General features: G+C 38.1%; 1 protein-coding gene across 1 annotated transcript in view; it reads left to right on the top strand.

The window, feature by feature from the left end:
• The first annotated feature begins 2,051 nt into the window (after positions 1 to 2,051).
• LOC124382900 (MORC family CW-type zinc finger protein 3-like) overlaps positions 2,052 to 26,373 on the top strand; it is a 28,279-nt gene continuing 3,957 nt past the window's right edge. The window contains 15 exon segments of the mRNA XM_046845234.1: positions 2,052 to 2,207; positions 3,922 to 3,994; positions 5,918 to 6,050; positions 6,126 to 6,349; positions 6,486 to 6,639; positions 6,868 to 7,015; positions 7,406 to 7,455; positions 7,457 to 7,541; positions 7,653 to 7,769; positions 19,468 to 19,565; positions 19,762 to 19,857; positions 19,946 to 20,074; positions 20,156 to 20,227; positions 24,459 to 24,501; positions 25,093 to 25,147. Of these exon segments, the coding sequence (XP_046701190.1) occupies positions 2,169 to 2,207; positions 3,922 to 3,994; positions 5,918 to 6,050; positions 6,126 to 6,349; positions 6,486 to 6,639; positions 6,868 to 7,015; positions 7,406 to 7,455; positions 7,457 to 7,541; positions 7,653 to 7,769; positions 19,468 to 19,565; positions 19,762 to 19,857; positions 19,946 to 20,074; positions 20,156 to 20,227; positions 24,459 to 24,501; positions 25,093 to 25,147 (1,516 nt within the window). The 5' untranslated portion in view covers positions 2,052 to 2,168.

Below are 26,373 nucleotides of genomic sequence, written 5' to 3'. Positions count from 1 at the left end.
ATCCTCACAAATGTGGTACAATCAATGCACTTGAAAGTGATGTCATGACTTACTTAATTTAGTGCCAAATATTGTGCTGCTGAACACCTTAAAGGGAATTAGAATTTAACTTGAACCAGGACTGTTATAGTGAATAGTTATAGTGAATAGAGAATTTAATTGGCAAATACCTAATGTTTAGATTGCCCCAGTAACTGAGCTGTTCAGCTTTTTTGCTGGGTTTGAATTTTTGTCCAACCCCAATTCCAAAACATTTGTGATGCTGGTTAAAATGTACATAAAATTAGATTGAAATGGTTTACAAAATTAAAAAAAACATATTTCATGCACAATAGAACATAGAAAACATATGAAATGTTTAAACTGAGAAAATGTAACATTTAAAGAAAAAATAAGGTCAAAGTTTTTAAAGGCAGAGCGTCACTGATCTGTTAAAAACTGTGTCAAAAATTGTCAAACAATTTCAGAATGATGTTTCTCAAAGTAGAATTGTAAAGACTTTCAATATATCATAATCTACAATACATAATATCATCAAAAGTTTCTAAGTATCTGGTGAAATGCAAAATTAGCAAAATGCAATATTAGATGTCCATGATCTTCATGCCCTCAAATGGTACTGCATTAAAAACAGTTATACTGTAATAAATGTGTGTGTCTCTAATTAATGCAGTCTCCCTAATTAACCGGGAGAATATATTTACTGTATTTTGACTGGAAGGAATCACTGACGATGCTTTATAATAGCGAGTAGCTTACCAAACACATGAATACATCTGAGTTAGACTTTATGCCTACGGAGGAAGAGAAATTGATTTGTTTGCGGACATACCTAAAAATACATTTTGAAGAAAAGCTAGGCATTGTGAGTAGAGGTCAGCCAACCACGAAGCTAGCTTGTCTCAGCCCGGGAAAGGGCTTGTTCTTCACTTCCAGACCAGTGAATACGAGCGATACCACTGGATTACAGCCTCTGAGGAGTGGTGCAAATTATGAGTCTGCATCTCTGGTGAGTAGGTTGGGTTTTATTTACATTTTAATGTTATTAGACAAATATTGATTCTGAACTGCTCCAGATGATGTAGGTGGCACAGTTGCGGTTGTATTATAGAGGTTTGGAGTTTTGTTAAGCATAGTAAAAATTTTGCACGATAGAAGCTCTATGCAGTTACAAATAACAAATAATGTTACAAGCAACAAATAATGGAAGTGCTTCATGTGATGTTTTAGTCAACTTTGTGTTGAATACATTTACAGATAATAGATTGGACTTGTAATTGCTCTGGATAAGGGCATTTGCTAAATGGCATACATGTAAACTAATTTACTTGAAAGAATGTATTAAATAAAAATGGAAAAATATAATAATAATAATAATAATAATAATAATAATAATAATAATAATAATGATAATAATAATATTAATAATAAATCCTTGACATTTGGACCCACTGGATGTGAAGTTATCATGCATAAAGCACTTAAGAACACCCAATATATATATATATATATATACACAAATTCTTAAGTGCTTTATGCATGATCTTTCACATCCAGTGGGTCAAATATCAGATAATAATACATTCTTTCAAGTAAATTAGTTTACATGTATGCCATTTAGCAAATGCCTCATTTACTTGAAAGAATGTATTAAATAAAAATGGAAAAATATAATAATAATAATAATAATAATAATAATAATAATAATAATAATAATAATATTAATAATAAATCCTTGACATTTGGACCCACTGGATGTGATAATGGAAGTGCTTCATGTGATGTTTTAGTCAACTTTGTGTTGAATACATTTACAGATAATAAATCTTCTTAACCCACTCTCACAGCTGGGGTAAATTATTTATACAAATTCAGTACAGATTTCCAAAAAATTATAACTTTTCTTAAAATGAACATATTGTTGAACATACTGTAGAACTGTGCAGACGTGTCTCTGATTGCCAAGACTGCCATCTACTGTGCGGAAAACTACACTGATAAAAGTGAAAGTAACCAAACACTGAATGTGTAATTAGTGTTCAGTAGTAGTGGTAAGCCACAAAAGGAGGTGCTTTTAAAATCAGTATAAAAGTAGTTTTTTCCACCCAATGCTTAAATGTGCAACGGAATAGAAACAAAGACAAAGACAGCAGTTTTGAATAAAAGAAATGGCATCATTAACAAGTAGAGGAATGCCTTTAAGTATGGTAAGTACTTTTAGGCAATATAACAAGGTTAAACAATTACAAATGATCTTTTACTCTACTAAAACAATATATACTATAGAAATATATGTATTCTATAACAATAAATGAAAATCATGAATAAAATTTTGTAGTACTTCATTTAGTAGCACTAAATGTGATTAATATGGCTTTTAACCCCACTGCTATACCTGTTATAACATGGGTCTTCAACAGGGGGTCTGCCACCCCTAGGGGGTCCAGGGCGTTAGAGCAGTAAGTCTGCGAATTAATGTTAAATCAAAAATATTTTTGGTTGAAAAAATAAAAACGAGTGAAAACATCAAATATAAAATATTTCATTAAAAAATATTATAATTATTAAATTAAAGTTTTATTACAATTCTTGCTGAAGTTCATGTAAATGTATAATAGTCCACATGATAGTAAAACGAAAGTGTATGAAAATGCAAATCTATTAAAATAAAAGACTGTGAACAACTTGATTTTAATTGCAAAAAAATGTGTTTGTTATGATGCATAAATCTTTCTGAAAATATACAGACAATGATGCATGTACAACAACAACAACATAGCTCTAATTGTCTTAACATAACTAGCATAATATGATTGGTTTCTATTAATATGAGTGACATGTTTTGTATCAGGGGTCTCTGCCCCATGTCTCTATTGTTTAAGGGGTCTTTGACCTGAAAAACGTTGAAGACCTCTGTGTTATAAGCTTTCCCTGCTCCCAATTCATATGATTATTTTTGAGAGATGAGAACTGCAGCAAAAGATATACAAATAACTGATTAATTCTCAATAAAAAATATATGAAATAACAATAAGTTACATTACTGCACAACAACTAAACCATTTCCTGTGGATGTGGTTTTATTTCTTCTGAAAAAAAAAGGAAACATGAACATGTTGTGCTCTCCGCATTGTGCAATAAAATAAAATATATGTGCAATACCACTTTTACTAATCTAAATATGTATTTTTTGTGCAATAATATTCTACTTAATTTATTTCTTTATAAAAAAGATTATATAAATAACTTTAATTTTTTTTTTTTTTTCACTTTTATTTCCATATTACTTTAAAAATGTGCAACTGGAAGCTTTTTGTCACCAAAACAAGTTCCTTGTAAGTGCAAACATACTTGGCAATAAAGCTCTTTCTGATTCTGATCTGATTCTCTAAACTTCACTGGAACAATAGCTTTCAGTTTCATTTCACAATAACTCTCCTCAAAGATCAAAGTGGAGAGTAAAATGTCAAAACAAAACTTACTCCAATATACTTATTGAGCTTTACAGTACATGTTTTTTCATATACAGTATGGAGGTGCTATGTATAAGCAAAATATATGAAATTGAGAAACATAAATATGTCATAAGAAAATAAAACCTAGAAAGTAATTTTAGGTGTTATTGTTTATGCTGGGAGCATTTTTTTGTCCCACATTAGCAATATCCAGGCAGCTGGTCAATGAACATATCTGATTTGGGTTTTTTTTTTCGTGACTGATACGTTAAAAATTTAGATGTCAAATGTTTCTAATATCTAATTATTATTAACAGGGAAATGTATTTTAGACAAAGAAATACAGGTCAAAACAAGATAAAAGAGACCGAGAAGGAGAATGCAGGGTTTTGTGTTGTCTTGACTTGTTTGTTCTAATTACCTTTCGTGTGAAGGTAAATTATTAAATAATGTTTTCCTCCTAAAGATCAGTCCACGGTACCTGCACACAATCTCCACTATCCATCCCGGGCTTTTTAGTGCTGTAGCACAACTGATTGGTGAGCAGAAGCTGTTTCTTTATTTAATGCTTTTCTACTTTTTTTACCTGATTATCGAACCATTTTTGTAAACCATGCACGCTGCATATAGTGAACTGTAGACAATATTCTGTCTGCTGGACAAGGTAAGTGCTTTAATAAATTTAATATAAGGCAGTGTTTCCTCTACACTGGAATCTTTGTAAGATAAACATTGTAACAGCTCCCAGAACACACCCCACTTTACACTCCTGTGCAAAATAGGGCCATCAAAATGGCCAAATATTGAGATTAAGTTGGTTTAACCAACAAATAATTGGTTAAATAATTATTACAAAATAAAAAAAGGACTCTGGAGGCTTCTTGTGCCAACATTTGCATGGTTACTTTTGGGTGTTTGGGCCGTCATTACCAAGCCAACTTCATATATACAAACTGTTTTGGATTTTGTTTCTCATGTTGCATCTTGTACTATCTATGTCTATTGTGTGTTTGAGACTCTAGAATGTATAATGTAGGGGTCACTAATGTGGTGTTATTAAACATATTGTTAATATGTTATTAACATATAATAAAAGGTAAATTGAGCAAATTTGTTATTTCAGATCAAACTGAAAACTGTGTGTATCAAACTGGTAGCCCTTCACATTAATCGGTACCCAAGAAGTAGCTCTCAGTTTCAAAAAGGTTAGTGACCCCGGGTATAATGTATAATGACCACAGTATATTTATTTATACAAAGGTGTATATTTTGGTGGACGAATTGAAAAATCACATAGAAAGAATAACATAAAATAATTTGTGCATGATTTCTGCAGGTGTGTTTATATTTGTAAAGTACAAAAAAATTATTTTGCTGAAAAGTTTACAAAGTTTATTCAAGCCAGGTTTGAAAAATCATTTGCAAGCAAGAAAATAAATACATTAGAGATTATCACTGTCATATTATTTATGTACTGGTATTTAGCCAAGGCTTCATTGGTTTTTGCTTTGGGAAAACCCATGGAAAGACATAATGGCTCAAATCAGCTTTACTATCAAGCCACTCAAACAGTTAAAACAGCATAACAAAAACACAGAAAGGAATCAGTCAGTGTAAAGGAGTAACACAGTCAGTGTAAAGGAGTAACACAGTCAGTGTAAATGAGTAACACAGGAAATGTTTCAATCAGAATGACTGAGGTGTTCGCCAATCATTTATCCTGATGTGATTTTCATGAATAATAAAGTCCAGAAATCATCTTCAGTTCTTGCTTCAGTTCTAACTAACAGCTGTGCGATTTGTTCAAGCACAAATCACTTTATGCACCCTGATGACAGAAATTACCACTTGAAGATTTTACTCTCTTGTTGTGGTCTTTTGGAAGTCACGTCAGTATGCTGATCCCCAAAAATATGCTGCATTTGATGCCTCATCGGAAGCCAAAAGGTGCAACAAGATTTTTTTTCCACAAATATGGTTATACAGGTACTTCTCAATAAATTAGAATATCGTGGAAAAGTTAATTTATTTCAATAATTTAAACTCCTGTATTAAATAAATTCAATGCACACCTAAAAGTAGTCTTTGGTTCTTTTGATTGTGATGATTTTGGCTCACATTTATCAAAAACCCACCAGTTAATTTTGCTAGCTTGGGGGTTTCAATTTAGAGGTAATGTATTGTGTTACCGGCCAAAGGAGACCCTTTAAGAAGGTAGCAGATGTAGGTAAAACATGTGACTGAGGCAAACATCTTGACCTGCATCAAGAGTGAATCATAGACAGATGTGACTGAGAGAATCCGGTAATTTTCTAAACAAATTTTTTAATAAAGTTCAGGGTTACTTTCATGCTTTAGAGATGACTAAGTATGTAAATGCTTCTCACTGTGAAAGAGAAGCATGTGATTATGTTGTAATATACAGTAGTAGTGAATAGTGTTTAATTCTTTTCCTATTTTAGACAATGCTTATGACCCAGATGTCAGTGCACAGCATTTCTGGATTGATAAAACAGAGTTTAAAGGCCAGGACTGCCTCATCTTCATGGATAATGGAAAAGGCATGGACTATGACACGATGCACCAAATGCTAAGGTAGGAGTGTGTCCATGAAGTCTGCAATATGTTTTAAATGAGATTCAGATAATCCAAATTCTCTCTTTTTCTCAGTTTTGGCTTCAGTGATAAGAAGGCAGTAAGAGGTCATGCTCCAGTGGGTCTTTATGGTAATGGATTTAAGTCCGGCTCCATGCGCTTGGGGAAGGATGTCATCGTGTTCTCAAAGAAAGCCAACACCATGTGTGTGGGTCTCCTGTCACAGACTTACCTCGAGAAAACAGGAGCACAGAATGTCATAGTGCCTATGGTCATGTTCACCAAAACTAGAGAGATTAATATCCTTTACCTAGAAGCAAGAGAGAAATGTTTCTAAACTGTTGAGCCTGTTAGTGACACAGAAAGTCATGTAAATGCTTTTTTCAGATGTTAAAGGTTCCTCTGTGCAGTTTGGTCCTTAACTTTGTTGATCACTCAGTGATACACCAGAACACGCAGAGTCTCTTCATGATATCCTGAAATATTCTCTGTTTAACACCAAGGAAGAACTGCTGTCTGAGTTTAATGTCATTGAACAGTTGTGTGCTGGCTCAAGTGGAACCCGTATCATTATCTGGAACCTATGCAGGTATGTAAATGGGGGGGGTAGGCGTATGAAAATGTGTAGGTAAATGTAACCTAACTTTAAAAACACACTGTCGTGTGATATGTTTAATTTCAATACAGTCTTCAATGTATTCTTAGTGCCTGTTTAATAATTAACCTAATATGAATAATTTCGGAAGACAAATTGCATAAAAGTGTTTATTTATCCTATGTATAATTAATGATTTGATGAAAAAATATTTTGTTGCAGAACATCTTCAGGTGAGCTAGAATTTGACTTCATAAAGGACCGGTATGACTTCCAGATCCCTCTTAATGTGTGCAAGAGCTTAATGAAGACAAACAAGACGCAACCTGAAGATCGTATGTTGGTGCCCAAGAGTGAATATTCACTACGGGTAAGAATTTAACCACCACTGATTGTTGAACTTTTGGTAGTGTTCACTGTTGTTTCACTTAACATTGGGTTTTAGAAAGCAGAATTCGAGGCTTCAGCAGAGCTTCAGATTCATTATTCTTCGTTTCTTATTTGGTGAAAGCTGAAATCATAATCAGATTAACATTCATCAACATTAAACACAGAAAATAATATTCAAATTGCACACACATTACAATATTACAATTAATTTACTATAGCAGGGATTATGTCAGAGAAAATAAGATATATTTTGCTTTACAAAAACTGGACACATTTCATAGATAATTATTATAAATTATTTTTGTTAAATTATTTTTTAACTGCAAGTCCACATATAGTCACATTTGAGATTATTTTGCTCTTATTTCAGGCATACTGTAGTATTCTGTACCTTAAGCCTAAAATGCAGATCATCCTTCAAGAGAAAGGTGGAAACTTGCGTTGTCAGTAAAACTCTATCGAAAGTCTTTAGGGACTCATACAAACCTGCCTGTGTTCCTCCACTTGTATCCTTTTTGGCAAATATCAAACCAACTTATTTTGTAGAAATGTAGCCAGTAAATTATAAAAAAATATATATAAAAATACCATGATCCTTAAGTCTTTTATCACATTAGAAGCCAATACCAATCACATTTGGCTTCAACACAAAGACCAAAGATCATTGCGGACTGATGATGTACCACAAAAACCGTCTCATCAAAGCCTACGAACATGTTGCCTGTCAGCGCACGGTGAGGATCATACACTTTATATAAGTTTGTTATAAACAGATACTCGTGTTTTAAAAGGCTCTGGTAAAAGTTAAAGTACTGACAAATATTTTTTACTGAAGATAAAGTAAATAAGTTTGGGCTCTTACATGTACTTAAGTAAAAAGTAGCCATTACTACTACCTGTTTTAGTATTACCCTTTTAATTTGACCTTAATCATATAATTATATTAATACATCACAAATTTTTAATTTTGTTACCTAATGAATATATCCAGGCTAAATAACCACCATATAGAACACAAGCAGAGAAAAGATGATGTTCAGGTGATCAAGAATGTCTCTGTTCTCAGTCATGTTTACATTGCTGACTCCCTCTGTCTCATACACTTTAGCCAGACACCTTTTTGCCTTCTGCCTTGCTCATTGTTAGCTTGTTAGCCAGGAAATTATACACCAGTGATAAGTGGGAAATGCCATGCTATGACAGGAAATTGGTTGATGGACTTAAACGGTGCACAAGAAGAAAAAATTTTGACATTTCACCTAATAGATTGAAACTAAAGTAACAAGCCTGGTTTTAAAATGTAGGAAGTAGAAAGTACAGATATTTGTGTAAAAATGTAATAACTCAAATTAAAAAGTTGCCTGAGAAATAAATTGTGAAGTAAAACACTGATACCAGAAAAATCTACATTAACAAAGTATTAGTACTTTGTTACTTTTCATCTTTGTCTAATAATTTGCATACAACATTAGAATGGGACAGGCTATAAACCAAGCAAGAATGCACACTGACCAGGCAAAACTTTATGACCATCAATCAGGCATAACATTATGACATCCTGCCAGAGGTGGCAAAAGTATACACATTGTTTACATAAGTAGAAGTACAGATACTTATGTTTTAAAAGACTCCAGTAAAAGTTTAAGTACTGACTACACTTTTTTACTCAAGTTAAAGTAAAGAAGTTTGGGCTTCATTTTTGAGCATTGAATTAAACATTTAGTCCCAATTTCTTATAATTCTTATAATTCCCTCCACTCTTCTGGGAAGATGTTCCACTAGATTTTGAAGTGTGCTTATGGATGTTTGTGTTTATCAGTAACAAGGGTATTATGAAAGTCAGGTACTGATGTAGGTGAGGAGGCCTGAAAGGTTCAAACGGGAAGTTTATAATTTATGCTTCCCCTGTATAGCAGTTCTACAACATATAGAAACTATCTGACTAAACATCAGATTTCAAATGACAGCTACAGTTGTGTTCAAAATTATTCAACCCCCAATGCTGTAAATGGTTTTAGGGAATTTAGTGTACATTTGTAATTGTATTCAGAATGAAATCCTACAAGGACTTCTTAAAGAACCATATGCAACTAAAATGACATCAATTAGTTTTGTAATACAGTAGTAAATGTTTCTTTTGTGAATTCTTCATTGACATAATTATTCAACCCCTTAAAGACTACCACTCTGAAGAACAGAGGTTCAATGAAGTGTTTTCAATCAGGTATTGAAAACACCTGTGGATACCAGGGAGCAGCAATAAAGCCTAATAAGCACCAATTAGGCAGCTTTAAAATGACTGTGATACTCAGCTCCTTCTAGACATTTACTGGTGTGGTTACAAACATGGTGAGGTCAAGAGAATGGTCCAGGAAGACAAGAGAACAGGTGATTACTCTTCACAGGAAGGGCAATGGCTATAAGAAGATTGCAAAGATGTTAAACATACCAAGAGACACCATAGGAAGCATCATTCGCAAATTCAAGGCAAAGGGCACTGTTGAAACGCTACCTGGTCGTGGCAGAAAGAAGATGCTGACTTGACTGCTGTGCGCTACCTGAAGCGTAGAGTGGAGAAAAGTCCCGTGTGACTGCTGAGGAACTGAGAAAAGATTTGTCAGATGTGGGTACTGAAGTTTCTGCTCAGACAATACGGCGCACCCTGCGTAATGAAGGCCTCCATGCCAGAACTCCCAGGCGCACCCCCTTGCTGTCCCCAAAGAATAAGAAGAGTCGACTGCAGTATGCCAAAAGTCATGTGGACAAACCACAGAAGTTTTGGGATAGTGTTCTGTGGACTGATGAAACAAAATTAGAACTGTTTGGGCCCATGGATCAACGCTATGTTTGGAGGAGGAAGAACAAGGCCTATGAAGAAAAGAACACCTTGCCTACTGTGAAGCATGGCGGGGGGTCAATCATGCTTTGGGGCTGTTTTGCTTCTGCAGGTACTGGGAAGCTTCAGCGTGTGCAAGGTACCATGAATTCTCTTCAGTACCAGGAGATATTGATGACAATGTGATGCAGTCCGTCACAAACCTGAGGCTTGGAAGACGTTGGACCTTTCAACAGGACAATGATCCCAAGCATACCTCCAAGTCCACTAGAGCATGGTTGCAGATTAAAGGCTGGAACATTTTGAAGTGGCCATCGCAGTCACCAGACTTAAATCCGATTGAGAACCTCTGGTGGGACTTAAAGAAAGCAGTTGCAGTGCGCAAGCCTAAGAATGTGACTGAACTGGAGGCTTTTGCCCATGATGAATGGGCGAAGATACCCGTAGATCGCTGCAAGACACTTGTGTCAAGCTATGCTTCACGTTTAAAAGCTGTTATAACTGTAAAAGGATGTTGTACTAAGTACTAAGATTGAATGTCACTTGGGGGTTGAATAAAACTGAATGACGTGAGCTCAGAAAAGACATTTGTGGTTATTTCATTATAAATGTTATGTTATATTTGTCTGACCTACACATGCCTCTTTGATTTAATTGTAAGCAGGATGACTGAATGATCATAATCAATGTCAAACCGACCAAAACAGTCAATTTCAGTAGGGGTTGAATAATTTTGAACACAACTGTACATACTACAGAAATGAAGAACATCCTTATTTAAAAAAAAAAAAAAAAAAAAACACGTGGCAGCATCCCTTATATAAAAGACAAACAAAATTGTAGGGTTAAAAAAAAAAAAAACCCACGCAATGAAGAGTTGACGAGCATTACCAGCATTAACTTCTACAGCAATTTAAGCTTTTAGATCGGACCACATGGACCAGCCTTCGCTCCCAATGTGCATCAATGAGCCTTGGCCACCCAAGACCCTGTCGCCGGTTCATCACTGTTCCTTCCTTGGACCACTTTTGATAGACACTGACCGCTACAGACTGGGATCAGCCCAAGAGCTGAAGTTTTAAAAATGCTCTGACCAAGTCGTCTAAAAATCACCTTTGTCAAACTCGCTCAAATCCTTTACACTTGCCTATTTTTCCTGCTTTTAACATATCAACTTTGAGATCAAATTGTTCACTTGCAGGGTAATATATCCCACCCACAAACAGGTCAAAATATTATGCCTAGTCGGTAGATAGTATGAACACACAGTTCTCTCTATTATTTTTGGAACAACATTTATTTTACAGTAAAAACATTTACCTTAATGTGCATAACGTATAAAATACTATGGATATAAAAAGAAAATATAAAAGTCTAAAAGATTAATATGAAATTTAATAGCATTTTGTGTGCATACTGATATAATTTTTTATGTTTACTTAATGTATGTGTATCAAACAAAGTTTGGGAAAGCGCCCAATATTTAGTTGAGCAAAGATCCTAACAGATATTTTGTATCTGTTAAAGGTTTAAATCACTTGCTTTTTTCTACTGACAGCTCCCTTAAGTAAAATATTACTTAAGACCAATAAAAAATTAGTAAAAAGATTATTAACAAAGAAATGTTGGACTACTGGTAAGAATATCAATACTCGGTCTGGACTCCCTTTGCATGAACTACTGCAGCAATGCGAGGTGGCACAGAGGCGATCGGTCTGTGGCACTGCTGACATGTTATGAAAGCCCATGCAATGGACACAGCAAAAACACTGAGAGAAGCACCAACACCACAAAGGTCAAAACAGCTAGCTTCCCCTCACTGGAGGCCTTTAGCTCCTGAAATAAACAAACAAAACAAGAGTATAAAAACATTCAATCACAACACACATTCAGTTAAAGAATTTGCAATGGATCAAGTTCAAACCATGAATGACAAATATGGACCATTTACTGGATACCATTTACCCGTTTTACCTTACTCAAATCATCTGCTGGCGCAATCGTGTATACTGACCCACCTACCTGAGGCGCTCTCACCACCTGATACACCACTGGGCTCCACAGGTCCTGGATCTTATGGCACCCTATCAGGCCATAATCGCGAAGGTAAACCAGCTGACCCTCCCCCAATAGTGTATCACGAACTTGCAGGTCGTGCTGCTTCTTACGACGCTCGGCCGTCACCTTCAAATGTTCTCGAGCCCCCTCAAAGGCCACCTGTAAGCGGGTTTGGTGCTCCAACACCCACTCATTCACTCCACCCGCCACCATCTCCTGGCTTCTGCCTAACAAAAAAATCGATAGGGAGCCTTGGCTCTTGGCCAAACATCAAGAAGTCGCTTGATGAGGGGTAGTGTTATAACAAAAGAGCACCTGAGGGAGAGCAGAGATCCAATCTGCCTTCCGACAAGGAGGAAGGGTACGCAAGAGATTATGCAGGGTCCTGTTAAAACGTTCGCACTGCCCATTACCTGCCGGATGGTAAGGGGTAGTGCAGGATTTCTCAATCTGATAGAGATGTTGTATCAAGGACGACTCAAAGCCGCGGTCCTGATCAGAATGAATGCGCCCAGGGACACCAAACTTATGGAACCACTCCCCCACCAACGTGCGGGCCACAGTTTCGGCTCGCTGATCCCAAGTGGGGACCGCCAGGGTGTATTTTGTGAAGACATCAGTTATCACCAAAACAATTTCCAGCCCGGAGCAAGATGGTTCCAGCAGTGTAAAGTCAATGGCCAAGATTTAATTTGGCCTAGAGGCCAACAGGTGACCCATGAAACTACGAGCTACTGGCTGCGTATCCTTGGCGACCTGACACCTTTCGCACTCCCAACACCACTGGGCTACATCGGATGTCAGTCCCGGCCAATAGTAACGCTGTCGCACTAGCTCAGTGGTCCGTTCGACCCCTTGGTGTCCATGTCCCTGGTGCACTTGTGACAAAACTTTCCTATACAAAACAGCTGGCAGGACTACCTGGAGAATCTCTTCACCACCGTTAGAACGAAACACACGGCGATGCAGAACCCCTTCTTTTTCCAGCAATCGATCCCACTGACGCAGTAAAACTAGGGCTGCTTTGGACAGCTGGCGTCGCCAGAGCTGGGAGGCACTCCCAGTCTCCAGAACACCAAAATCTCCCCAATCACCGGATCCGCCTCCTGCAATGCCTTCATATCACCCACCAGACTAGGAAACACAGACTACAGCCTGGGTAGCTGGCATCACTAGATCTAACCCTGATGCTTGTGCCAGGACCTCTGGAACCTCAGTCCCTGGTAACAAACCTCTCACTTCACTATGACTAGCAGGGTCCTGCCTGGAAAGGGCATCAGCATTCCGGTTACTCCTTCCTGGCCGATACCGGATACTAAAATCAAATGCTGCAAGTTGAGCAGCCCATCGCTGCTCGGAAGCCCCAAGCTTTGCAGTGGTCAGGTGGCTGAGAGGGTTGTTATCCGTATACACAACACACTTCTGCCCTAACATATACTCCCTAAATTTCTCAGTCAAGGCCCACTTGAGCGCCAAGAACTCCAACTTCATGGAGCTATAGTTGGACATATTGCGCTCAGTGGGCCTAAGACTGCGGCTAGCATAAGAAATTGGCCGTACTTTACCTCCTTGTTCCTGCGAGAGGACAGCTCCTAAACCCCCATGGCTGGCATCTACCTCCAAGATAAAAGGCAAGGAAAAGTCAGCATAGGCGAGTACTGGGGCAGAAGTGAGCCTTCTCTTCAGCTCATCAAAACACTGCTGGCACTGCTCAGTCCAGGTGCTAGAAAAACCCTGCCCAGTTCGTGTTCTAGGTTTAGCGGCAGGCCATTCAGCTACCAACCTATGCAGAGGGGCTGCCAACTTCGCGAACCCCTCAACAAAGCGCCGGTAATAGCTTGCAAAAACCTAGAAATGAAAGCAACGCCTGCACACTAGTGGGGCGTTGCCAATTAACTACGGCCTCAATTTTACTGGGGTCCGTGGATACTCCCTGAGCTGAGATAACATGTCCCAGATACTTTACCTCATATTGGAAAAATGCACATTTTTTACCCAATTTAGCTTTCAGACCCTCATGCTCTAAATGACTTAGAACCACCTCCAACCGCTCTAACTGCTGCGACACTGAGGAAGAGAAGACTATAATGTCATAAAGGTACAAAAGTACAGACCTACATTGCTGGTCCCCAAACATCCGTTCCATTAAACGTTGGAACGTGCTTGGAGCATTGCAAAGCCCAAAGGGCATACGATTCCATTAGAACAATCCGAAAGGAGTGCAAAATGCGGTCTTGGGCTTGTCTCTTTCCGTGACAGGGACCTGATTGTACCCACTGGCCAAGTCCATAGTGAAAAACCAGCAGGCCCCCGTCAAAGAGTCTAACGACTCCTCGATGCGCGGCAGCGGGAAAGCATCCTTAGGGGTCTTTGCGTTCAGTTGGCGGTAGTCAACGCACATACGCAGACTACCGTCTTTCTTTTTAACAAGCACAATTGGGGATGCATATGGGCAACAGCTCTCTCTTATAACATTAGCCTCCAATAGCTGATTAATGTGGGACTTCACCACTTCATATTCCGACGGAGGTATACGCCTATATCACTGCCGGACGGGAACGTTATCTAGCAGGGGAATATCATGCGAAATCAGGCCGGTACATCCTAGATCACCCTCATGAGTGGAAAACACTGACTGAAACCTGTAAAGCAGGTCCCTTACCTGGCCCTGTTCTGTTTCGGATAAAACAGACAAGTCGAGTGCGTCAATTTGTTCTTTAACGCCAAGGATGACTTCACCAGCTGGAGAATGCACCGTGGCCGCCACCGACCGGACCTCACTAACTCCTGAAGGCAAACTAACCACATAAACATTAGTCAGTGTACCAAGGACAGTGTTAGCATAAAGCAACACATCATTTACCACAGGTAGATAAACAGTACCTCGTGTAACCTGCACTAGTACAGAAGAAGCCAACAGACCAGCTGGTAACCCGACGTCTGGGGGTTCAAAAAGAACAGTACTGTTGGCGTATTGCTCGGAACAAGTTGCTGCCACAAACCTCATCATGCCATCTGGGATGCGACATGGTCTCTGCCCTCGCACTCTAACCCTTCCTGAAATGTACCACAGGCAACTGATTATCAACTCGACGACAATGTTGTAGTGCCTGTAAAACAGAATTTGGAACATCTATGGTTGAGAGCGAATCAAACAAGTCTGGGCCATGTTGTACGAAAAGCCCCCCGTAGCGTCGACTAAGGACATTCATTCCCAGAACACCTGGGACCCGTGTACACAAGCCACCAGGAGGATCCCGCACAACAAGCACACCACATTCTGTTATTACTTGATCGCACATTTCGATAGTTAACTCCATATACCCAATATAAGGGATTGAAAGACCATTAGCGGCTCTAAGCTGCAACCACTGGCACGATTTAAGTCGATCCTGGCCCCATGGTTCGAAATGTTTCCGAAAACAACTCTCAGTAATAGTAGTTACCATGGAGCCAGTATCCACCAGACAGGGCACTCGAACACCGCCAATTGAAACGACAAGGTGTGGGCGCGATTACATTAAGTGCGACATATTTGAAACGTTTGAGCCAGTTACCTCCCCACCCGTGCTATGGCCCTGAAGCACGGTGGGGACTAGTTTTCCGACGTTGCTGATGGGCCAGGCCGTCTACCTCCAGCTCTCGATTGAATAGAGGGTGAGGAAAGCTGAGGGCGAGAAGGGACACGTTCCTCGTCACAGTCTCTGGCAAAATGCCCAGGTTTTTGACACCTCCTACAAATAACTGGTACCTGTCGGGAAGATTGACCCCGAAACGAGGGAGCCTGTAAACGGGCAAAACTTTGTGTAAGTTTAGACAACTGTGCTTGCTGGGATTTGAGCATATCCCTCAATTCAGCCATCTCCGAATTCCCAGATAATCCACTCACCCCAACAAATGGATCCCCTTGTACCCCATATTGAAGCCCATGAACTAATGGAACAGAATGACTTCTGGTCCTTGTACTTCCTGGCATGCCCTCCCGCTCCCATCTAATGGCTTCGCTACGCACCTCCAACAAAGTTAACGTAGGTTGACGACGTATCAACTGCTTTAATTCACGACGCAGAGCGCCATCAAAAACATGTTCAACAAACTGAATTTGGCATACCATGAGGTGATCGTTGTTTCACTTGCTCAAGGAGACCCATTAGGACAAGGGAGAACTCCAACAGGCTCTCACCCTCCTGTTGCTTTCTCGAGAAAAAGAAACATGACTGCGAGCAACCATACAGTTCCCGCAAAGCCGAAATAATTTTGTCTGGGTCTTTACGCTCTACCTCTGGGCGGTACTTAATCTCTTCCCTTGCTTCCCCTTCCAAATGGTCAAATAGATAGAATGCCTTGTCAGTATCAGAAAGATGACAGGCACGCATACAAGCCTGGGCCTCCTCAACCCACTCCTCAATACTAAGGCCGACCCTGCCATTAAATCTTGGACACTTTCTGTCTCGTGGTACAAAAACAAATCATTCTGGTCTAGTGACATCTACATTACTGGGTTGTGACAAAAAGAAGGCCCAGGGGCAGAAGCAGATAAGTCATTAGGACCTAAGGGCACAGAGGTACGCTCCTGATGCAACCTCTCATTGTCTGCTCTTAGCTGAGCAATCATCTCCCTTAACTCGTGTAACTCCTCTTCCATACTTGAACGATAGAAGCACTTACCAATGAAAGGTGAAAAGTACACCCACAATAAGGGCTAGGTTCAATACAAGACGTGCACTGCTGTCCTGCTGCCACTCCACACCAAGGAAAACAAAATCCTGCAATACTTAAACAAAGAAAAAAAAAAAAAAAAAAAAAAAACTGTATATACATTTACGTCTCTGTCAAATGTGGAATCCTGCCGACGACGCCAAAGTGTGGCGGGCGGTGGTTGGTAAAAGTCGACATTAGCATACAACTAGAACGGAAAGCAGACTACGCCACCCGTTTCTATAAACGGGAAATTTAGACTCAAAATAAAGCACACAGGTTCGTTTCCACTAAACACAGGAGACGTGAATATAAATACAAAAATGCCTTTATTTCTCAAATGAGAATAATCAGCTAAAATATAGAAAACTGTCGACCAGGCAGAAATGAGAAAGGAAATAAAATACTTTCAGGCTTACAGTAGGGTGGCTAGCTGCATAGTGAGTATCTTAAGACAACCCACTCACCCAAGTATGCTCCGCACAAACACCCACAAACACGCACACACACACACACACACACACACACACACACACACACACACACACACACACACACACTAAGTGAGGGAGATGCAATGGACACAGCAAAAACACTGAGAGAAGCACCACCACCACAAAGGTCAAAACAGCTAGCTTCCCCTTACTGGAGGCCTTCAGCTCCTGAAATAAACAAACAAACAAGAGTATTAAAACAATTAATCACAACACACATTCAGTTAAACAATTTGCATTGGATCAAGTTCAAACCATGAATGACAAATATGGACCATTTACTGGCCACAAAGGTTCAGAGAGGCAGGAGCTCCACTAGGTTGGCATCACAAGCTCATGAACCTAGACACAATGGCTCAACCAAGGGTTCAGGAGAAAGAACAAAACAAAAGGGAAAAAAAAGATTAAAAAAACAAACAAACAGGATTCAAATCAAGTCACAAAAACAACAAATTAATCAAAGAAGAAACTGAAAAAGATCCATAAATACTCAAATCAATAAATTTAAACAGGGAACAAAAACCGACAAATCCAATACCAATGGTCACAAAATGATAAAAATAGCAGCAGAACAAACAGTGCAGTCTTAATATGGTATAGGGAGTAACTTATTTGCCCTGCAGTCCACAGTGACAAAATGCTCACGAACAATTACCCCCACTAAAATAGACAAACATAAAGACAAATCAGTCAGAGACACCAATCCAAATAATGCTCAAGGGACTAGATATACATACCCAGAAGTAGATTGTTAAACACAGGTTCAGTTACTTGCAGTTTTATCCAAAAGCAACGAGCTGCAAATATGCAGGTGTTTCATCAGCGCATACACAGACTATAATCGAAGCATAAGTTACAAGTCACACCGCAACAAACATTAATCCACTGGAATTAACATACCTGGAGTGAAGGACAGCCTGTACCCAACAGCAACGTCACGCCAATCCTAAACACAACCTGGCTACAAACCAATATACACACTTAATAGTGCATAAACACTAGTAGCAGCAGCATTAGCCAAACAGCTAGGTACATGCCGTGTGCACCAGCCCACAAACGACAACAATTGGATCATGCACGCTCAGGTGGCATACCCGGCGTCTTAAATATGCCTGGAACAGCAGCCAATAGGCTGTCACACCAGTCATTCAGGCGACAGTCACGTTTACGAGGGCGGTACCTAGACTGCCCTATTACACAGGCATTAGTACTTTTGGAAGTGTGGGCAGGTGCCAAATCTTGCTGGAAAATAAAATCAGCTTCTCCATGAAGCTGGTCAGTAGAGGGAAGCATGAAGTGCTCTAAAACTTCCTGGTAGACGGCTGTGCTGACCTTGGACTTGATAAAACACAGTGGACCAACACCAGCAGATTACATGACTCCCCAAAGCACCACTGAAAGTGTAAACTTTACACTGGACCTCAAGCAACTTGGATTCTGTGCCTCTACTCTCTTCTTCCAGACTCTGGGACCTTGATTTCCAAATGAAATGCTAAATTATCTTTCACCTGAAAAGATACTGAGCAACAGTCCAGTTCTTTTTGTCCTTTGTCCAGATAAGACACCTCTGATGTTGTCTCTGATTCAGAAGTGGCTTGACACATGGAATGTCTCAGTTGTAGCCCATGGATATGTCTGTGCATGGTGGCTCTTGAACCACTGACTCCAGCTGCAGTCCACTATTTGTGAATCTCCTCCAAATTCTTGAATGGGCTTCGTTTCGCCTTTTTCTACCACATTGTTCCTGCCATTCAACATTCCATTAATGCGCTGGGATGACATCTAGCTGATTAGAGTGTGACACCACGAGTATCTAATATTGATATTTTTCACAATATTCTGATTTTCTGAGATGATTTTTGGGTTTTCATGAGCTCTAAGCCATTATCATCAAAATTAAAAGTAAATAACATTTGAAATATATCTGTGTGTGATGAATCTATATAATTTACGAGTTTAACGTTTTCTACTGAATTACTAAAATAAATTAACTTTTTATTATATTCTAATTTTAGATGCACTTACATACCCTTGGCAATCCAAAAAAGCACAGTTACATTTAAATCTAGCATTATTGTGAACTAAGATTTAGTTTTATGTGCTTCAAGGCCAATCTAAGCCAGGGCTATCAAATGTTTGTAACAGACAATTCCAGATTATGGATAATTGTGCTTGGGCGTAGGTATTCAGGGCTAATTATAATTTAGAATTTATTCATGCAACAAAATACATATGAAAAATATATATACATGTATTCATAAATTATTTAGTATTCAGTCAAATCAGTTTCTAGAGTAAACATGTTTTATTCACTTTTGTTTACTGTGTTGTGTGTTCTGCAACCAGGTCGACAGAATCGGAGTAGGTGTTATTGGGGTGATTGAGTGTAACTACCTCATACCAACACTCAACAAGCAGGACTTTGACAATACAGAAATCTACAGGTGTGTTTAAGTAACATTATGAATCAGCTATAAATACAGGTTTGTGTATAGCAGTTAAAAGGGACTCAGACTACAGAATGAGTATAAGTTATATTAGTACAATATTCTAAGACTAATGATTTTTTAACACTGATTTGCAGCATTCTTGTACATATTTTTACAATGTACTTAAACATGCTATTTTGTGTATGTGTAGGAAAACCATGCTGAATGTGGGCATTATGCTTGAGGAATATTGGAGAGAAGTAAATTATATAAATAAGCACTGCGATAAACCTGTTGAGGACATTGTGTAAGTACTAAACTGCAAGTTATATAAACACACACAAGCAAGAGGGCTGGTGAATTAAAGAGATTTGTGTCTTTGTGTGGACATACAGGATGCAGCCAGATTCTAACTGGGTTCAATGTGATGATTGCTTGAAGTGGCGAAAACTTGCTGATGGCATTAAAAGTTCAAAGCTCCCTAAAAAGTGGTTCTGCTATATGAACCCTGACCTCAAATTCAGGTTTGTATCTGTGTGTGTGTGTGTGTGTGTGTGTGTGTGTGTGTGTGTGTGTGTGTTAACTAATGCGATTGATTTTCTCAGGAGTTGTGAAGCTGAAGAAGAGCCTGAGGATTCTGACAATGAAATAAAATACCAAAAAATCTACAAACTGGAGTAAGTATGGAATGGGGGAATTATGCATATATTGGCTTATTAGCCAAAGTGTTAAAACAGCTGACAGGAGAACTGAACAACTTTGATTCTCACAAAATCTATGGTATTTGATATTATAACATTGATAGTTAAGAGTAAGGATATGATCAACATTAGACAAAATAATAGCTTCAGACTTCCATGCAGTTATGATGCAAAAATAGCTATAAGTATTACCACCAAAAACTACAGCACCTAACAGCCATCCTGAACTCTGTCACAGTTTCAAGTTTCAAGTTTATTGCCATTTGAACAAGTACATTGCAGAGCATGTACGTTGTGCTATTCTCAGAGTCAGCTTTAGTCATGAAAGGTTTACACAGTATTTTCACAAAATATTTTCTAATTAAAATATATAAATTTTCAAAAAGTAGTGAAAGTAAATAAATAGTATTGCACATTGTATGAGTAATATTACACATTGTGTAAATAAGTAATATTGCAATTGTTGGTTGACAGAAGTGAGATGGTACTGCCCCAGATTAACACACCTGTGTTTGATGATGATGACACTGTTGTACATGATTGTACACAAACAGTCCCAAAGCAAAAATATTACGCATAAAAAACATTATATGGAGTTGGGGTGTCAGTGAAATTGCTAGTTGTCCAAGGTGTAAATGGGTTGTAAGATGAGAGAGGTTAATTGTCTATACTGATAGGGAGTGCAGATTTTTAATTGTCCAGAGTGGAGGATTGTGGAATTGGGTACTTTATTCCCTCCTTAATATCCTGTGCTACAAACCTAACATTAGCTGGAAAGAAGCTGTTGTGACATGCCTGGTGTCTCAAGCCAATGACTATCTGCAGGTTTTATGAGCCATTGCAGCAAGGGTAGTGTTGCCATTCCACACTGTATTACTGCTGGTGAGGATGCTCTCAACAAAGGCCTCTATAGACATGGATGAGGGATTATCATCCCATCTTCTTAAGCAGTCAAATAAAATGCAGCTTCTTCACTGTGTTACTGTGTTTTAGCCCAGCTAAGGTTCCCTGCAATGTAAAGCCTAAGATCCTATAACTTACAGTCTACTCCACCTCAGTCCCTTTAATGGTGAGAGGCTGCAGAGGAGGCGCTCTCTTCCTGAAATCTAGAATAAACACACCTGGACTTCATCAGAGTTGGAAAGAGTAAAACAAGTACTGTACTGTTACTTCAATGAGATTTTATATAAGAACAAGTAAAGTTACCAGTCTAAAAATCTACTCAAGTAAAAGTAAAAAGTAGCTAATTTTAAAATGTATCTAATGCATTTTTTAACAGTGGGGTAGGGTAGTAGATTCTAATCTAATTTAAAAAGAACAAGGGTCTATATATCTTAAACTAGTTGTTGACCGCTGCTCAAGAAACCCAATCTTGATCCCTCCACACTATCCAACTTCCGCCCTATATCTAACCTGTCATTTCTGTCGAAGTTGGTAGAGAAGCTTGTTTTCACCCAGCTTCAGTCTCACCTTCAACTGCACGACATTGGTGATACATTTCAGTCTGGCTTCAGGTCAAGACATAGCACTGAATCAGCGTTATTGAGATTCTTGGAGCCCTGGATGGAAAAAGCTCTGTGGTTCTGGTGTTACTGGGCCTGACTGCTGCATTTGACGCTGTGGATCATGCCATCATCATCTCTCATCTTCAGCGTGTTGTTGGTCTGCAGGGTGCGGTGCTTAATTGGTTTTCATCATACCTCACTAACAGAACTTTTTCAGTTGTGCTTAATGATCATTCTTCATCGGTTGCTCCTCTGTCATCTGGTGTGCCTCAGGGATCTATTCTTGGTCCCATTCTGTTTTCCCTCTATATGCTGCCACTTGGTCAACTCATTTCCAATCACAAAGTTCAATTTCATTTCTATGCTGACGACCTCCAGATCTATCTTCCTGTGATTCTGAGTGAAAGTTCTGCATATGGACCCTCTCCATAACTGCCTTCAGGATATAAACAGTGGCTTTCCCAGCACTTCCTTCATCTGAACGAAGAAAAGACTGAGTACATCCTGTTTAGCCCGGACTCACCCAGCAGTTCTCTGAGTTTTGGTCCTCTAACACCTCAGTTTGCACCTACCGTGCGTAACCTGGGTGTTATTTTTGACCAAAGTATGCAATTCGAGAAACAGATCAGTGCAGTAGTGAAAGCGAGCTTTTACCAGCTAAGACTCCTCAGCAAGCTCAAACCATTTTTGTCCCAAGCTGACCTTGAAAAAGCTATACATGCCTATACATCAGCTCAAGGATTGACTACTGCAACGCTCTCTACATTGAACTTAATCACTCTCTTCTCAGTCAGCTCCAAATGGTGCAAAACTTGGCAGCACTTTTTTATTTTTATATTTCTTATATTTTCATTGTCTACTGTCTATTTGTTATTTTTATTTTTTACTGGAAAAGTGCCTTGTGCTTCTTTTGGTTGCTGTAAGGCGCTATATAAATAAAACTTGATTTGATTTAAAAAAAAAAAAAAATCCACTACAGTCCATTACTTAAGTCTAATGTAAGTTAAGTGCTTTTCCAGCAAAAAATTAATAAAAATCTTCTGTTATATTGTAATTTGTGATAATAAAAGAAATTGAAAATGCAGATTCAGAATTCAGACAATGAAGGCACACATTGAACAACACTGCCATTTTCCGCAGTGACTAATCAAAACACTTTAATTGGACACTGCATTCTCAACAATTGGTTATACATTTATACATGATTGGTTATACATTTATGCTCAAATCTAATGCAACTTCAGCAGATCTACTCTAAAATATAACACTTTTCATTCATTTAATGACACTGAAATCATGATACTGGTAATAGAGCTAGCTTAATTGTACATTGGCAGTTTTGCCCCAAGTTCCCATTTATTTCCAACCCTGGTGCTAACCAACATTAGCAATGTCACACACTGATGTAACACAATAGTACAACAGTTATGTAAACTAAAGATATCGATATTATTAACTTACCTCAACGTGCATGAGCAGGTTTGATGTCTACTTTTTAGAAAATGCCAGTTCAGTCAACTTAGCCAAACACAGCTTAAACTACATAATAAAGCTCTTGCTTTTTTTGCATTTTAAGTCAAAGTGGATGCTTAAATATGGCCACGGGTTTGTTCTTGCGCCCTTCAGTCAGTCAGTGCAGCAGTTTCTGGGGCACTATTATTTATATACAATACAGACCAAAAGTTTGGACACACCTTCTCATTCAAAGAGTTTTCTTTATTTTCATGACTATGAAAATTGTAGAGTCACACTGAAGGCATCAAAACTATGAATTAACACATGTGGAATTATATACATAACAAAAAATGTGAAACAACTGAAAATGTCATATTGTAGGTTCTTCAAAGTAGCCACCTTTTGCTTAGATTACAGCTTTGCACACTCTTGGCATTCTCTTGACGCCTACTTTGAAGAACCTACAATATGACATATTTTCAGTTCACTTTTTTGTTATGTATATAATTCCACATGTGTTAATTCATAGTTTTGATGCCTTCAGTGTGACTCTACAATTTTCATAGTCATGGAAATAAAGAAAACTCTTTGAATGAGCAGGTGTGTCCAAACTTTTGGTTTGTACTGTATATATAATATATATAAACTTTTGGTCTGTACTGTATATATATATATATATATATATATATATATATATATATATATATATATATATATATATATATATATATAATTTTATTTTTTTCAGTAATGGATATTATCTAAATCACAGTTAAGTACACTACTTCAAACAAAACATACTTAAGTAAAAGTAAAATTACAGATTTAAAAACTACACAAAAAACAACTCAATTACAGTATTGAGAGGAAATGCAATTTGTCACTTCCACCTCTGGACTTTATTACACTAATCACAGTCACAGTAAATAATCACAATCATTCAACCATTACTTTGTGAAAAGTATGCTCCGTTTAATACTAAGTCTTATATTTCTGAGTTTTCTATCTACTGATTTCTACATTTTTATTCTTTACGATTATGAATTGAGTTATTTAGTTCCAAAGCTTTTCTGTTAGATTTATGTATGGCTCTGTTACATTTTGCTCAAAAACTGTAATGTTATTTATGTTAATGTTACTTGGTTTGACATTTAGGCATTTGTAATTATGGTTCAAGCCAATATTTATAAAAATCTATGTTAAATACAATTTTGCATTACAATTTTCCAATTATTGTATTTTAACAGTGAGAGCAAGCAGATGTTGCAGGTTGAGGAAACCGGACAACAGGTGACATCATTGTGTTTTAACATGACAATTTAAAATGTGTCTGCTGTGAAATAGTGGTCAATAATGCAGTGATGTGCTTTGTAGTTTGGCTTCGTGCTACATCTGAGGCAGGAAGACTCTTGCAAATATGAATGTGCAGGAAATGGCCTGAAGAATTTCCTTATAGTCTCTTAGATTTTCTTTATTATAGATACATCCTATTTTAGTTTCATTGCCAAGGTTACTGATTTTTAATGAACTGAATATGTTTAAGCATAAATTATTAGCATCTGTTGTAGCATAAATAAATAGTATAGTACTATAGTAATTGCGTAAATGATTAGTATTGGATTATATACGCTTAGTCTCATAAAATACCCATGATAATCTTGGCTTAGATGTCTATGGTCAAAAATAAGTCAATCAGTGAATTAATGAATATCATTAATTGTCATAGAGCAGGACATCTGTTGTCTTCTTAAATTCTGATTCAGAAAACTAATTTTAAAAGGATGTAGTGTTGCTTTTATTACAGTGTTGGGAAATACTTGGTGAATCAAATATTTCAAATTTATCATTTACCTGTGTCCTTAATACATATTATTTTTCTAGGAGAGCTCCATTATACCTCCATGTATCTCAATAATACCCAGCTCTACTAATACAGGTGCATATCTCTTCTATGTATACACACACACACACATACAGGTGCATCTCAATAAGCTAGAACGGGTGCATCTCAATAAGTTAGAATGTTGTGGAAAATGTATTAATTTCAGTAATTCAACTCAGATTGTGAAACTCGTGTATTAAATAAATTCAGTGCACACCGTCTGAAGTAGTTTAAGTCTTTGGTTATTTCAATTGTGGTGATTTTGCATCCCATTTATTAAAATAAATTAAAAAAACACAAATTCTCAAAAAATTTAAATATGGTGACATGCCAATCAGCTAATCAACTCAAAACACCTGCAAAGGTTTCCTGAGCTTTCAAAATGGTCTCTCAGATTGGTTCACTAGCGTACATAATCATGGGGAAGACTGCTGATCTGACAGTTGTCCAGAAGACAATCATTGACACCTTCCACAAGGAGGGTAAGCCACAAACATTCATTGCCAAAGAAGCTGGCTGTTCACAGAGTGCTGTATCTAAGCATGTTAACAGAAAGTTGATTGGAAGTTAAAAGTGTGGAAGAAAAAGATGCACAACCAACCGAGAGAACCGCAGCCTTGAGAGGCTTGTCATGTAAAATCGATTCAAGAATTTGGGTGAAATTCACAAGGAATGGACTAATCTGGGGTCAAGGCATCAAGGAATTTTACTACTGTTGTCGTATTCCTCTTGTTAAGTCACTCCTGAACCACAGACAACATCAGAGGCGTCTTACCTGGGCTAAAAAGAAGAAGAACTCTTCAAAAGTCCTCTTTTTAGATGAGAGCAAGTTTTGTATTTCATTTGGAAAATAAGGTCCCAGAGTCTGAAGGAAGGTGGAGAAGCTCATAGTTGAAGTTGCTTGAAGTCCAGTGTTAACTTTTCACAGTCTGTGATGATTTGGGGTGCAGTGTCATCTGCTGGTGTTGGTCCACTGTTTAGCAAGAAATTTTAGAGCACTTCATGCTTCCTTCTGCTGACCAGCTTTTTAAAGATGCTGATTCCATTTTCCAGCAGGATTTCCACCTGCAAACACCTGCCAAAACCACCAAAAGTGACCATGGTGTTGGTTTGCTTGACTGTCCGGCAACCTCACCAGATCTGAACCCCATAGAGAATCCATGGGTTATTATCAAAAGGAAAATGAGAAACAAGAGACCAAAAATGTAGATGAGCTGAAGGCCACTGTCAAAGAAACCTGGGCTTGCATACCACCTAAACAGTGCCACAGACAGTTCACC

Source organism: Silurus meridionalis, chromosome 3 (genome assembly GCF_014805685.1).
Source record: "Silurus meridionalis isolate SWU-2019-XX chromosome 3, ASM1480568v1, whole genome shotgun sequence".
NCBI lineage: Eukaryota > Metazoa > Chordata > Actinopteri > Siluriformes > Siluridae > Silurus > Silurus meridionalis.
This window is presented reverse-complemented; position numbering and strand designations above follow the sequence as displayed.